The sequence below is a fragment of the Doryrhamphus excisus genome, chromosome 17 (assembly GCF_030265055.1).
Source record: "Doryrhamphus excisus isolate RoL2022-K1 chromosome 17, RoL_Dexc_1.0, whole genome shotgun sequence".
Classification (NCBI taxonomy): domain Eukaryota; kingdom Metazoa; phylum Chordata; class Actinopteri; order Syngnathiformes; family Syngnathidae; genus Doryrhamphus; species Doryrhamphus excisus.
In genome coordinates this window covers 104,959-119,672 of record NC_080482.1, presented here as the reverse complement: position 1 = coordinate 119,672, position 14,714 = coordinate 104,959, and the positions used below count along the sequence as shown (strand labels likewise).

The following is a 14,714-nucleotide window of genomic DNA, read 5'->3' as shown; positions in this document are numbered from 1 at the left end:
CGACCGCAGAAGTGACCAATGAGAGAGCAGCTTTTTTCCGCGCGTGCTCATGACGTCACCTCCCGACGTACACACGTTCAGTGAGTGTTGATTTCCATCTTTTCATTGCGAGAGTTTTGACATTGCACAGCTGCAAGAAAACAGGATAGTCGCATTTGGCAGACTTTTAAACCAATACGCACCCTTTCTGCGATTAAAATGTAGTATTTATTTAAAGTTTAAAGCTACCTGTCGGAATATTATAGTTTAACATCATTTAACAGTATGTAGGACTGGGCCTGGCCACAATCCTGCCTACTTTAAACACGTCACTCCACCAGGGAGGTTTCCACACAACACTGGTAAGTCTCGAATGTTATGGAAAATCCACATGATGATTTCTTCTTAATATGAATATTTTTCTGACGGGATAATTAATGCATTTTTAATTGTGAATTTCTCCTGGAGCTCAATAGAGTATCTATTTGCATAACCGATCTATTTGTATCTATTTTGCTCAACCATGCAGGCAGCGGAAAACAGTGACCCCCGGTGGCCATAATAATAATGTGTTGTGATTTGTGCAGTAATGGCTAATGAAGCAGAACAAAATGAAAACACTAAAAAACAACGAAAAGAAGGAAAATATACAAATAAATAGAGTAGACATATTCATTCACAAGACCATTCAATTTCTTATTTTTATTATATTGCTAAAGCTGTCAACAACCACGAACTATTGGGAATAAATTGCATCCTTGCCTGTTGAACTGTGCAGGGACAGGTAAATAGGTCAACTCTCTGAGCAGAATGTTCAGTATAGCCTTATTATTCCACTAGATATGCAGACAACAAGGAACTCTGATACTATATCATTGCTATAGTGGTCATGTAAATATAAACATTTCAGGTGGATAATACGAGTTTTAGACAAGGGGACAAGTGGACAGGGTTACAACAATATTGACATAAGTCATCGTTTCACCTGTACAGCCATTGAAATGTAACAGTATGGAGGTAAATTGTTCATTGTTGGTCAAATCAACGGATTCAGATGCCTTCGTTCATTGCCACCCTTCCTAAGCGTTCGATTCTAACTCATTATAGCGTATAACTTTGGGAAAGTAAGTCAGGTTAGAGTAGGCCTACATGCTCTTGATGTCTCCACCTCAGGAGTAATACCGATGAAGTACAGTATCTCCATTACAAAGCCAGTATCTGTGAGCTTTCACAGCAACCCGTAGTACTATTATAGTGGTGATGTACTTTCTAGGCGGCCAGCTCTGATCAATTCTAGTTTATACGTGTCGGAGTGAAATAAGGGACCCAAAGTCATTCATAGCAAGCATCGGTGTTGCTAGAATGGCATTCATCACACATCAGACCGTGGGTGCGTGAACAGAGCTACCGTGTTACGGGGGAGTACAAAATAAACATGGAGAAAATAAATTAAAATGCTCCGACAGTTAAATATTTACAATTCTTATGCATCGTTAGGTCAGCATGCTCTCACAGTGTTGAAGTGAAATTCAAACACAAACAGTGTGACGTCATCTTGTGGGTAGAAAAAGACAGCCACAGTATTTGTGTATTTGTGAGATAATACCAATGACATTGTTGTGATTGTACACACAGGACGTGTCTGGTCGGCTAATGCTACGACTCCAACACCAAGTTTCCACACGCGACAGATGGGCAAATCTAACCAATGCTACATGCTGTTGTATTAACGCCCTCTTCCTAATTAGTTTCTAAGTGTTGATTCGATTTGTTCCATTGTTTTTACATGACATGACATTAGTAAGCTTTATGCTCTATATCGCTCTGCTGGATGTGGCAGTATGGCTAATTAATGCTAGAGAAAAGAAGCCAATTCATAAATGCTAACATCCAAAGCTCAGCATGAGATATTTTAGCTCATATTAGACTAGAAGAGTTCAAATGTGGTGGTATCCCAAAGGCAACGGTGCATGTACATCAAGAACTTACTTTGTAAAACGAGGCTGACATTGTGCTGCCACACGATATTAAAACTACTTAAAGGGAGGATTCTTAAAAAAAAGTCGGCACCGTGGAGAAGCACGAGTTCATCCAAGTTAAGGTGAGAAGCAGCAACACGCTTTTTGGCAACAAATGTTTACAAATCACGGACATACGGCAACAAGTCAGTAAAGAGCACGTGAATGTGTTTCCCTTTAAACAAGAGCATCCGCCATGTGATGCTAAATGATAACTAGAATAGCAGGCGTGCTGTCCATCTAATTGTCAGTCGTGTCAGGGACACATCATCCTCTGTCATGAACTCTGTAATTGCACAGCTATGGACTCAAATCGGCAAAAACACGTCCGTTCTTTGTCACAAAATGTCCAACTTTAACATCTTCTGAGAAACGTTGCTTGACTCATGGCACGGGATTTACCGGTGGGCATACGACAGGAGGTGTTCTCACTCCAGCAGCAAATGCGGCACATAAAACAACTGAAATTTGGTTGTCGAGTAAACCAACAACCCAAATGTCCGTGAGGGAACTGAACCCTGTGAAGGATGTCGCTGACGTTACGCAACGCGGGGTGCAGAGCGGTCATTGGTGAGGGTCCTCTTGAGCTTGACACCCTTGCGGATGGCCATCAACATGTTGCCATCTGCCCCCACGCCTGCCTCGTCTCCTCCTGGCTCACTGTGAGGGTGCTGCTGGGCCAGCTGGTGGGACAGCGGGGTGGTGGGAGGATTGGTCGAAGCCTGACCGCTCCAAGACGCCACGGGCAGTGTGCCAGCCTTCTCACCTCCTGGAAATGCGAGAGAATCTGAACTCTGTCTTCCTAGCTCCTCTCCGCTCCTGCTCCCATTCACCACCCCCGGCATGTCAGGCACGGTTGGAATTTTGACCGGGATGACGCTTGTGCGAACAGAAACCGGACCTGCACCTACAAGTGAGCCTGCACGGCGGGACGAGGGTTTTGAGGAGGGAGTGCGGCGGATTGTGGCGACGCCAGGGGTAACAATGATTGGACCGTGCCCCGTGGAATAGGAGCCAGAGGAATTGTGGGATCCAGAGTAAAAGCCATGATGTGAATTGCCTGTAAAGAAAGACAACTATTAGACTTGAGTTTTTATTTGTATTCTATTGCTATTATTTACAAATTGACCACAATAAGTTTCAAATATTAACGTCAAATATCATAAAAACATTTCACAACGTGCGCTTGACAGATGAGGAGAGGGAGTACAAGCTGAGAGAAAAGTATTCAAGTTCATTCATGCAGTTCTTCTTGAAGCCCACCCCAATGTTGACATCATCAGCGACAGTAAATGGAAATGTTAAATAAATGGATTGGTGCCACGGCGATGCGGCGGCGGCGGCAGTCCGCCTCCCATGCAGTCGACCACCACAGCGTCAAACAATCCTAAGGAAACCCTGCTGCATCTTCTAAATCCATCAGTCCAAAGCAGGTGCAAACGTGTCATAAAAAGATGAGGACTGCGAGTGGACTGTGTGAGCCGAGTGTGTACCTGTCGGAGTAGGAGGATAAGGACCAGTGGCGGTAAGCGTCCCCATGTGGGTGGGTGTGGAGGGATGAGATCCATCGGGGTAGCCCGCCTGTGCCGGATAAGGACCCTGTGCGCTTGGCAGGCCGGCCGTTGAGGCAGGCCGCTTGGTCTGAAACATGCGTCGGTAGGACTGGCCGAGATCGCTGTTTCTGGGGATGGTGGATGACTTGTCAAAGTCGGAGTGCTGCAGCTCAGGCTCCTGGTCCCCAGCCATGGAGAAATAGTCATAATCTGACACTGGAGGGGGACCAATGAAGAGAAATCAATATACAATATATATAGCAAGTGTTGCTGTGACTGCTTGGGTACTTGAGTACTGCGCGTTACCTTGGGAGGGTATTGTGTCCTCAGAGCAGCAGGGTGTGTTGGTCTGAGTGTTGTATCCGCTTGAGCACTGTATTGAGTCCCGACTGGACCTCTGTGTGTCCAGTTCCAGGCCTCTTGATAGGGCTAGAGCCAGTTCATCCTGGGCCTCAAATTCAGCAGCCTGGAGGCATCAATATAGCTTGAGTACTCAGCTCTGCAAGTGTTACTACATATATATCACAGTAGAACTTAGTGAAGATGAAGAAGAGCGACAATGACGAGACAGAATCTGTGTTGGCTGAGAAAGACTGAAGTGACCTCAACTGGTGCTGTCCTGTTCCTCCCTTGGACTGAAGCTTTTTGGGGCGTCTGCAATTCAGCTGGAGCTGGGGTAGGGGTTGGGGTAGGGGTACGGGTTGAAAGGTTTTGCGGTGCAGTGCTTTCAGTGCCCGTACCACCATTATAGTCCACTACAGCTGGTGGCCCCTTGTCTTTCTTCTTGCGCAGTGTGTTGACCATGGGCTGGTCATATGGTCCTGGCTTTGCCCAGTCCTGGTAAAAAACAGTCGAGTCAGTCAGTGTTCTGATCAGAATGGACTCACAGGAATACTTCTCCTTCTGTGCAATCCGTTTAAATGATGGCAAACGACAATGAATAAACAAAAGGTAAAAAGGATGACATGTAGACCAGACCCCGGACGAGTCAAATACAATGGTCTTCGGACCAACCTTCCAGCTGGGGACGCGAGAGGAAGGCACCATGAGAGAGCCCATCGGGCAGTGGTGGGGGAAGTCTGGCAGCAGTGCTGAGGCGGGACGTGACCATGATGGTGTGGGGCAGGAGGAGGAAGTGGAGGATGGAGGGAAGGAAGGGAAGGTTGTGCTGGAGCACAGGCTCACACCATTGCAGGGGGGGTTGGCTGGGCCGTGGTGGTCAAAGCCATTGGAGAGCTGCTTGCGTATGTCGGTGGGAGGATAACAGAAAGACATGACAGAAAAAAACAACGGGATGAATGATTGAAATGATAAGATGGAAGAATAAAAATGTACACAATGGAAATCATCCAAATACCCAAGACAAGTAAAAGAATAAAAAACTAAGTAAACAAGGTATGGCAATGGTATGGGGTTCCGATTCCTTGGTTATTTTGTTGATTGACAAATGTATATATTGTCACTATTTAATATGATTTTGTCCACAATTGATGTGTTTATATTGCAAAAAGACTCAACAGCACCTCTACTGGTGGTGGACAAGTAGTGCACTCCATTCTGCTCTAGTTCTAGCGGTCTAGTGATCTCAGGTGGTTTGTGGTGTTTGGGAAGCCAAGTGGGTGCGATGTTCACTATGAGGTTCAGTAGGATGAAGCAGGGCTACCAGTACAACAGAACATTGTTGCATAAGAGGGGGTGGGGGAAGAGGGGGTTTCACCTGGTCAGCAGTGTGCGGAGGTGTGGCGGCAGCTGCTAGGGAATGGGGTTCACTGGTGAAGTCCCCGTGAAGCTGCCCACACTCTGACACATCAGAGGAGCTGGAACTGGCACAAGGCTGGGACAACGGCAGCAAGCGGGACCAAAGCAGGTGGCAGAGGGACAGACACGTGGAGACGGGCAAACGGACATGTCAGCGTTACAAGCAGTACGTTAGATGGCACAGGCAACGTAATTCTCAGCAGTTAGTCGGAGGTGCGGCCACGTGGGAGTCATTAGTCCATGACATGCATTGTCGCTCTGATGTGGCATGGTGTTAATAGGCCTGCTGGAGGATTGAAGAGAGCTTGAAGATCCCTCTGCTTTGGAAAATTCCTTATTCTTAAAACATGCAATTGGTGATTTTGAAGACAACGAACGATCAACCCGTGTCTATTTGAATAAATCTGATACTCCCGAGTCACCTATCTGATCTAAAGCAAGGAACCCAGTTTGTCAGCGCCTCATCTGCACAGCAGCATAATGAAGCGTTTGGACGTTAACTTGTAAAAACAGATTCACTGGATGGTACACGTTTTGTTGGGGGAGCCTGGTTGGTTTATGGTTTATCCCGAACCACACTAAGCCCGTACAGAGCCACCTAGCACTCACAATGTGAGTTGTAGATAGAGGTGCACTCCAAGTAGTCAAATGTTAAGTCCCGAGGCTTGCCTCTCCAAACCACAGTCTGCCACAGCGGACGGGAAAGCCTTTTGTATTGTTAATCTTACCTACATGTTAGATAAGTCATTCGGAGTAAGAGTGTGTAGATTGTTTACATGTCTTACCTACATGTTAGATAAGTCATTCGGAGTAAGAGTGTGTAGATTGTTTACATGTCTTACCTACATGTTAGATAAGTCATTCGGAGTAAGAGTGTGTAGATTGTTTACATGTCTTACCTACATGTTAGATAAGTCATTCGGAGTAAGAGTGTGTAGATTGTTTACATGTCTTACCTACATGTTAGATAAGTCATTCGGAGTAAGAGTGTGTAGATTGTTTACATGTCTTACCTACATGTTAGATAAGTCATTCGGAGGAAGAGTGTGTAGATTTTTGTCCCCCTCACCTTGCTTTCAGTGGGCATCGGCGAGGACGACTTGGAAGATGCGTACTGGTCGAGCGATGACGAGATGAAGCCAGAGTCGTGGGAGGAGATGCTGGAGAGGCGGGCCGGGGCCTGCTGGGACAGCGTGGAGCTGCGGTACCGGTGGCGGGTTTGATGGTTGTGGAAGAGGTGGTGTGAGGAAGAGGAGGAAGAAGAGGAGGAAGGAGAATGAGAGTGAGAGCCACTGGATCCCCTGGAGTCGCTACTGTTAGCACTGTTCAGACTACGTGGAGCAAGGAGATCAAGGACACCCAAAGAGGAGAATATAAGGGTGGAGTTTGAATAAAAGGTTGATGAAAAAAGAGAAACGAGGGAGGAAGGCAGGGATTTGGGGGAGTGAGGAGGAACAAGGTTAGGAAATAATGAACGCAGCCCAACATGTAACCACCGATACAGGACAAGCAAAGCTTAATCCACGTCCCGACACCAACATATTGACATATAAAGCGCTCAAACGTTACGTAGGAGAGGGGCTCGTAATATGTGTGGGGATCTTGTGTCACCATTTTAACACAGCATTAGTTAGACAATAGTTTTGGCCAGAGTGAACTGTTAATAGTGTCAGTTACAAAGGGAAGACAACAGTTCAATAGTAGCACGGATGCTCCATTTGGGAGCACAAGTGAAAGATGTTTTCGGTGGAGAAAAGATTTTAGGAATCAGCCAATTTCACTGATCAGGTCCAACAGTTATTTATTTGCAACAAATAATGCATTGTTGTTCATTTATCTATGCCTGACAGGTCTAGCGACAGGTAGAAGAATGAAATGGATGGCGGGGGGGGGGGCATAAGATATCACATAGCACATATACTTTTTGTGATGTTTGGTGGCGTGTCCTGAGGTTTTTGTAACAAAAAATGGTTCAATAAAGGATGGAAACAATGCCAGAAATCAAGGTGGTATTTGTGTTTACCTGCACATGCTGGACTTCCTGGACGTCGTGGTGCTGGGTGAAGAGGGTGGAGTTTGGTACGACCAAGTATAGTCTGCACCTTTCAGGTCCAAGATGACCTGGTTGGAATAGACACAGTCCTTATAAAACAACATCTAAAACAAACTGCAACACAAAAGATGCACAAAGCAAAAAAATGCCTATTGGATGTCTCACTTGTTCACTGGCTGGGGGAAGCTTGTGCGGGTCTGAGGTCAGAGATTTGAGGTCTTCAGAGATTGCCTGCAGATGGGTGACCTCTCCCAACATCGAAATCTCTTCATCCTGCACCCATCAGGCAGTTGGTGGTCCCACGGAGGTGTAAAAGAGTTGAAAAATAATTGAGCGTGAAACCTGAAGCAGCAATGAGCCAAACATTGTACCCACCACCACGGGCCGCAGCATGGCTACAAAGCAGCAGAACCTCTGTCTCTCCTCTATGAGGGCCTTCCTCAGGGCGTGCTTCTCAATATCTTCCAAAAGAATGTATTTATCGCTGACATCCTGCATTGCGCTGTCCAACTGGGGCAGGATATCGCCGCGACCTGCAACATGAAACACACATGACCTAACCTTTTCATAACGTGAGACAAAACATCTTCAGTATATATATATTATTAAATAGATTCAATAAATATCTATTATTTTCTGTCATGCCCCCCCAAGGAACAGAGTTGTTTAGAAATACTAGAGAAAGTGATAATTCTTCATTTATCGGTACTGTACGGACTGAAAATGAAAGCAGGAAAATGCAACAAAATAGAGAGCATAGAAGCATATGCAAGAGTCAAATTGCATGTTGAGTACCATACATTTGTACATGTTGGTAGGTCTGCACTGAAATGAAAAAGCCTCTTGCAGGCCCCCGTTGCGGGGGGGGGGACCATTTGAGAAGTTAGTGTGATAGCATGGACTACTTACTACCCACTTCACTTCTCCCTGTCAGTCCTACGTGAGGAAGCATTTTGGCACTTAAGTGTCTTCTGATTGTGTGTACTCCTCGTCAAGCCCTTCAAACCTAGGCTGTTTCTAGATATAGCTCAGAGGGACGTTGAATACCTTGACTACTAAAAAACTACTAAGTCTCAATAGAAGCAGAAAGGTTGGGACGTACAATTGGCAGCACATTGGCATGTTTTTGATGCGCCGAGGTTAAACTCTCAGTGAACAACACTGAGGTCTATCTGATTTTGTGTCTGGGCAAAGAAACCCAACTGGCGCTGTTGGAGCACCTGTGACCTTGTCAATGTGAGTCACAAGTAAAGGAGTACAGTTGCAATGACAAATTCACTCTATAGAATACGTAATGAGGCTTTGGGAATCCTCCATCTTCATACCTGGCCACAGAAAAGCAAAAGATCATTATGCACCGGATTACATTACAACAGACATTCATGAGGGGTGACAAGTGAAGTCAATAAATATATAGTGCAAACGTCACTATATATCAAACCTCCCCATGGGGATGAAAAGGTGCCTACCTACCGACCGACCTACCTACGTCTTGGCTGTTTTAGGTCTTTACATATGGTGTTTTTACTTAGAGCAAGGAAATCGCAACAGACTGTAAATGTCAAATAATTTTGGCAGATATATTTCTACCTCGTGATGACAAGCAATACAGACAATGAATACTGCTCCTGAATCCTGAGAGCTATCAAATATAATGGGATGCTTACACGGATAAAGACAGACAGACTGTTAATGGCCTAATATTTACAACATTTACCTTCCGAGGGTACAGTTCAAAAATAATAGAGACAACACACAGTACATGTACATGGTTTCAGTATACAAACATTATACAGACAGGTTTCTGATTACATTGTAAGTTTCTGTGATGATCTAGTTGTATAACTGAGCCCCAGGGTTCAAAATGATCCATTTGAGTCATTTGTTTGCTTTCCACTCATGTGAGCAACCCCCCCAACCTGTGTACTTCTGAATGTGATTCAGACTAGTATGGGTATTTGACATAAATGGTATGGTTCACCAGCGCTTCTTTGACCTGGAATAAAAGCCTGTCTGGTGTGAACACGTCCCAGCAAACATTACAGTAACATTACTGATACAACGTGACATATCATTCACAGCATCTTCAGAATACCTCATATCTGTATTGTAGTTCATTTAGCCACTCTTATGCTTGAAAATGCTTCATTTTGGCAAAAATGTGCTTCATTATGCATATTTTATTTTAATGAATAATAGTATTCAACCACAAAACAGCATTATTTCTTAATATATTTGTGAAAAACCGTGACAAAGTGAAGCCGTGAAATACCAAGAGGTGAGGGACAACTACCCATCATAACTGGGTCCTACCATGTTGGATTTGATCTGTAAATAATCACGATAATAATACTACTCCCCAGAATACTGCAACTGCAGCTGTGATTACATGACGCTACAGTCATATTACATTTTATACAAATAAAATGTATTATTATGGGCTGTTTGTCACAAGACTGGGTATCCGGAGTTTCTGGGTATTGGAGTTACAGCCAAGTAGTGAAGAAGCCAACCAATATTCATCGTTGTTGGCTTCTTCACTGGATAAAGACTCTTTGCTGATGTTCACTACCTTACTTATGAACAAGGTAGGTGAGTGAGGCCACTTTCAAGGATAGGAGGGTCTGCATTGCTGTACCTTCCACTTCTGTTTTCACTCAAATCTCCCGAACACGCGTCTCGACTTGGGTAAACATTTTTCTTTTGAAGGGTGTTTTGACCCCATCGCGGGCTTCTGTAGCAATAGCTTCTTAGCAATATGGAGCCTGGATGCCAGGGTAACTGGATGGTCTGACCTTCAGGTCTACATACAGCATGAATGAGAAGAGTCACAACAAGACAAAGAAAAAGAGGCACAGGAAGATGCATTAAAGAGGCAGCGGCTGGGTCGGTGTTACCTTGGACAAGATGCCTACATGCTATGAACCTAGCCGTGGAAACCAAAGACCTTACATGAAAGAGGGGATGTCAGTGGGGGAGCTAAATGATAGATGGTGATGATTTATTCACGATGGAGCCAGTGCTACCTCTGTGTATTGACTGACTTACCAAAAGTGTCAGCTGCAGAGCAGCAGGAAGAGAAGGGTGGCATCACAAATGCATGAAGACAAGGAGAGAAAAAAAGTCAACTGAAAATATGCCACCACTAAACTCTAAACTAAACTGATGACGTGTCGGTGTGGCATCACATTCAGCAAATCTGCTGTACGGCTTGTACAATTCAAATACTGACTGATGGAATGTTTTTAGAACCTCAATCCAAACATCACAAAACAAAGTGGAAGCGAATTTGGCCTGGCTGTTTTATGTTTTATGGTTTTTCGATGGAGGTGCATGTGTTTGGAGAAGTGAGGAGTAGACCCCACTGCCCTGCGCATGCTACCAAGTAAGGTCATGTTTAGCTGCACCGGATCTGTACCAAAAGTCTTCATCAGTCAGAACAAAGCTCTTCTGCACAAGTTAGCGTGATCCTAATTTGTGAAGGATTTATTCCAAAACCTTAGGCTTTAAAATGAAAATAACCTTTTTACCTTTCTTTGCTTTCTTCTGAAGCTTCAGCGTGTCTGATGACTTTTTCTTGATCTCCTGTCGAGCTCTCTTATATTCTAGTTTAGACAAACATATGAAACACTTGCATATATTTTTGTACATTCACAGACATGGCCATCAAAGCCAGAGCAGATTACAATCTAATTCTGATCCCGCCCTGCTTCAAAATGATGAGGTCTACAGTAGCTGCTATACCTTTGGCATGGTCCTTGTCCAAGGTGTTGACGCCTCTTTTCCACTCCTCCATTTGATCTTGTAGGGGGTTGATCAGAGCCTCCAGGAAGGTCCTGTTGAAATCAGTGAAAAAATAGTTACAGTAATCCCACACTTGGAATTGGTTCCAGGCCTTACCGTGACAAGTGAATTTCTGCAAATACTTATTTAGAAATGTACACAATTATTTGTACTTTGGAGTGGCCTAGTTAAAGTCCTGACCTGAATCCTAGTGCGATGCTGTGACATGACCTTAATAAGTCAGTTTGTGCTCAAAAACCTTCCAGTTTGGCTGAATTACAACAAGTTTTTATCCAAGTGTGATCCCAATGGTCAACATACAAGCTGTAGAACCTTCTTATGTTGGACCCGATGCCGTAAGTAAGTAAGTATCAGACAGGCAATCGGGCATTACAACCATTAGGTGTGTGTCCTCTGGCTATCTCGTATCGTTAGTCTGCCAATCATTAACAGACCGGAGGCTGGGCGACAGTGTCGTTTGTATGCGACTGTGTCACAAGGGGATGTTAGGAGCTTGTGCAGTCCTATCTGTCAATCATTACCCAACTGTGCCAGTCCTGGGACGCGCATTTAGGAGCGTGATAAAGAAGCTGCGAGTGCTCAGCAGCTGCAGGCTTAGTGCATATAACTAAAATTAGACACCACCGCTCTCTTGCAGACACTTCTCTGTCAGTGGGTGGGGTGGGTGGTGCCCCCACCCTTGTACAGGCCCTGCTGCGGAGATCCAAGAGGAATCTGCTGAAATGCCATCCAAAATTAGAGCCTCTTGTCTAGGTAATGTGTGTGTGCGAAAGGGAAACAGCTATGCAGTGTATGAAACGTTATAGATGCCTGTTGCCAGACCAATGGTCTCTTTCCCAGTAAAGAACTACAGGGGGCATTCTCACACACAAGTACCACATGACATCAACACTTGGCGGCTATAACCGCGTCACATGTGCTATCTCTTGTATTGAATGGCACTGCGAGAGTCGAAGAACACCAAATGTGTTGCACTACTACAGGCTCCATGGCGTGAGGCTTGATGGTACATACCTCCTGTACCTACACCCTCGTACAGACCAACCAAGCACAGACCAAAACAGTCTGGCATGTAAATAAATGTCGGGCTTGTAGTACTTGAGCAGAGAGAAATGATGGGAGAGCGGTGCCACAGACAAAGTGGCTTCCTTACATGGAGAACTGTTTGAATTTAGCTTCGATGCTGCGATGTCTCATGCACATCCTGGTCAGAGCTGATCCGATGTCTCTCGTTCCTCCTGAAAGACAATACAAACAACATCATCAGAACAGGGCATTGCACTACATTTCTGAGTAATGTCTGATAAATCCAGTGTTTACTTCAAAGGAGTTCAAGACTGTTTTTGAACACAATATGGGCCCAAATGCCAGCATCAGTAGATAGAATTGCTGCATTGAAGGTTTTAATTGTGTGATCCTCGTCATTTTTACCACACCATAACGTATCTATAGTCAATCCCTGTTTCCGATCATAATCTCGAAACGCACAATTCTTAAATCTAATTCTTTCGCATACGGGTATTAACGTGACATGACTAATGAAGCCTGGAAACATGACGAGAATTGGAATTGGACTAGTGTGGCTTTCCATCCTTAGGAAGACCTCGGGCTGGGCTTCTATGCAGACTTTATGGTGATTGACAGAACCTTTGTGTGGCTGCTCAGTATGCAAGTTTCTCAGCGGGACTGTGTCTGCATATCTTTACGTCTGTGTGACTTTGTGTTTGCATGAGGGAGAAAGCCGTGAGGGGCGACGGGCTCTTGGAGGAACTTGTGTGTCCCTCCAGCAGAGAAAGTCCTTCTGCTGTCAGCACTGTTCGTGCTTTGTGCCACATGCCAAAATACGCTCAAAGGTTGAAAACAACAACAATAAAACCATTCATGTCGGTCCAATTGAGGATATGATCACAATCATTTGAAACAAAATTATGCATGAGAAGTACAACCTACAAAGTACAATAAAGGTTTTAAGGCTGCCTTCCATCCATTACTCCATCCTATCATCCATCTATCCATCACGAGAAGTCATATTATTCTTGAAGGTGGGGCTGACAGATGTTGGAGTACCACAGGGAGGCTTCCAGCGCCTCAAAAAGTGTTAGTACTGGCAAAAGCTATTCATTGCACAGTAATTGAGCAGCTGAAGTGTGCAGTGTCGGGGGAAGAGTTAGGTTTCAGTTGATCATTTCTTTTTTACTACCACACCCGTACATCTGGATTTGATATGAAGCATATGAAAGGACCGCAGTTGGCTTGCTGCAACGCGCCCTATACCTAGCAAGACTGCGCTTAGCAAACTGATTTGTGTGTGTGGAATAGTTGCCAACTTGTTAGCTAATGGTAATTTGCAAATATGACGTCTGTGAAACTGCCTGTTGAAATCAGAATTGCCCCATCCTTATGGCCTCTGCAATGACTGCCGGTTTCCATAGAAACGGCACCTGTGTAAAGCTGGGCTGTGGTGAGGAGTGTGGAGGGATTTCTGATCGAGAACAAATTTGCTTTGCACCTATATTTCATATTTGGATATTTTTCAACCTGTTGTCGAATACCTTCTCGACTGGCCGGTCGTAAATTGATGTTTGTCCCCATGTTTAAAAATGGTGTTTGTACTGTATGGGTTTATTGCTGTTATTCATGTCGTTCATGTGTTCTGTGTATAGTGCAAGTGACTTAAGCATTCATTTACAGCGGGTATATACAAATGAACATTTTGACTTCAATCACGGCCGCACGGTGGCCTAGTGGTTAGCATGTCGGCCACACAGTGAGGAAGGGGGAATGGGGAAGATTCTCTGCTTGCCATCTCTGTGTGGAGTTTGCATGTTCTCCCCTTGCATGCGCGGTTTTTCTCCGGGTACTGCGGTTTCCTCCCACATTCCAAAAACATGCTAGCTTGATTGGCCACTCCAAATTGTCCATTGGTATGAATGTGGGGGGGAATGGTTGTTTGTCTATATGTGCCCTGGGATTGGCTGGCCACCAGTCCGGGGTGGACCCCGCCTCTCACCCAAAGTCAGCTGGGATAGGCTCCAGCGTACCCCCTCCGCAGTGAGGATAATCGACATAGAAAATGGATGGATGGACTTAAAGCACAAAAGCGGCTGTAAACACAACACCAAGTGATCTCTAGAAATAGCACATCAACACAAACCTACAAAAACACTCTGGCACAAGCACCAGACAAGACCAGCCCGCTGATATACAGTATGTGTGTATGTGCAGTGGAGTCGTTGGCAGTCACGAGAAATAGCTGCAATGAGACATGCTATTTTGCAGGCTTGTAATTATACCCGCACCACCGACATTAACCGATTGGAAAAAAACTCACACACTCACAAGCACGATAAGCCTCATTTTTGCGTGCAAGTGTGCAATAGTGTAAACTTACACTTGGAAAACCCCCCAAAACAAACTGACTGGAATGGCAAATGGTAAAACTAAAGAGGAAACAAAGATCAAAATAGGCCACAGAATGGTTTTTGTGTTCTGAAAGACTCCAACGGTCCACTGCCAGCATGATCTTGACTTACCAAGTTGTGTAGGGTA

The 14,714-nt window shown here is 44.8% G+C and overlaps 1 protein-coding gene across 9 annotated transcripts in view; it reads right to left on the bottom strand.

Annotated features, from left to right (window-relative positions):
* Positions 1-642: 642 nt before the first annotated feature.
* The window catches only part of LOC131105410 (protein MTSS 1-like), a 31,287-nt gene continuing 17,215 nt past the window's right edge, over positions 643-14,714 (bottom strand). The window contains exons 4-17 of one of the 9 annotated variants that reach the window (XM_058053483.1): positions 12,319-12,403; positions 11,106-11,197; positions 10,892-10,966; positions 10,410-10,421; positions 7,737-7,894; positions 7,527-7,634; positions 7,332-7,429; positions 6,378-6,507; positions 5,268-5,384; positions 4,565-4,789; positions 4,154-4,387; positions 3,857-4,016; positions 3,491-3,766; positions 643-3,057 (exon numbers count right to left, since the gene is read on the bottom strand). In XM_058053483.1, coding sequence (XP_057909466.1) covers positions 2,537-3,057; positions 3,491-3,766; positions 3,857-4,016; positions 4,154-4,387; positions 4,565-4,789; positions 5,268-5,384; positions 6,378-6,507; positions 7,332-7,429; positions 7,527-7,634; positions 7,737-7,894; positions 10,410-10,421; positions 10,892-10,966; positions 11,106-11,197; positions 12,319-12,403 — 2,291 coding nt within the window. In that variant the 3' untranslated portion in view covers positions 643-2,536. Of the gene's footprint in view, positions 3,058-3,490; positions 3,767-3,856; positions 4,017-4,153; positions 4,388-4,564; positions 4,790-5,267; positions 5,385-6,377; positions 6,640-7,331; positions 7,430-7,526; positions 7,635-7,736; positions 7,895-10,409; positions 10,422-10,891; positions 10,967-11,105; positions 11,198-12,318; positions 12,404-14,714 lie in introns of all 9 variants that reach the window. The other 8 variants (XM_058053478.1, XM_058053479.1, XM_058053485.1 and 5 more) reach the window with 8 other exon arrangements.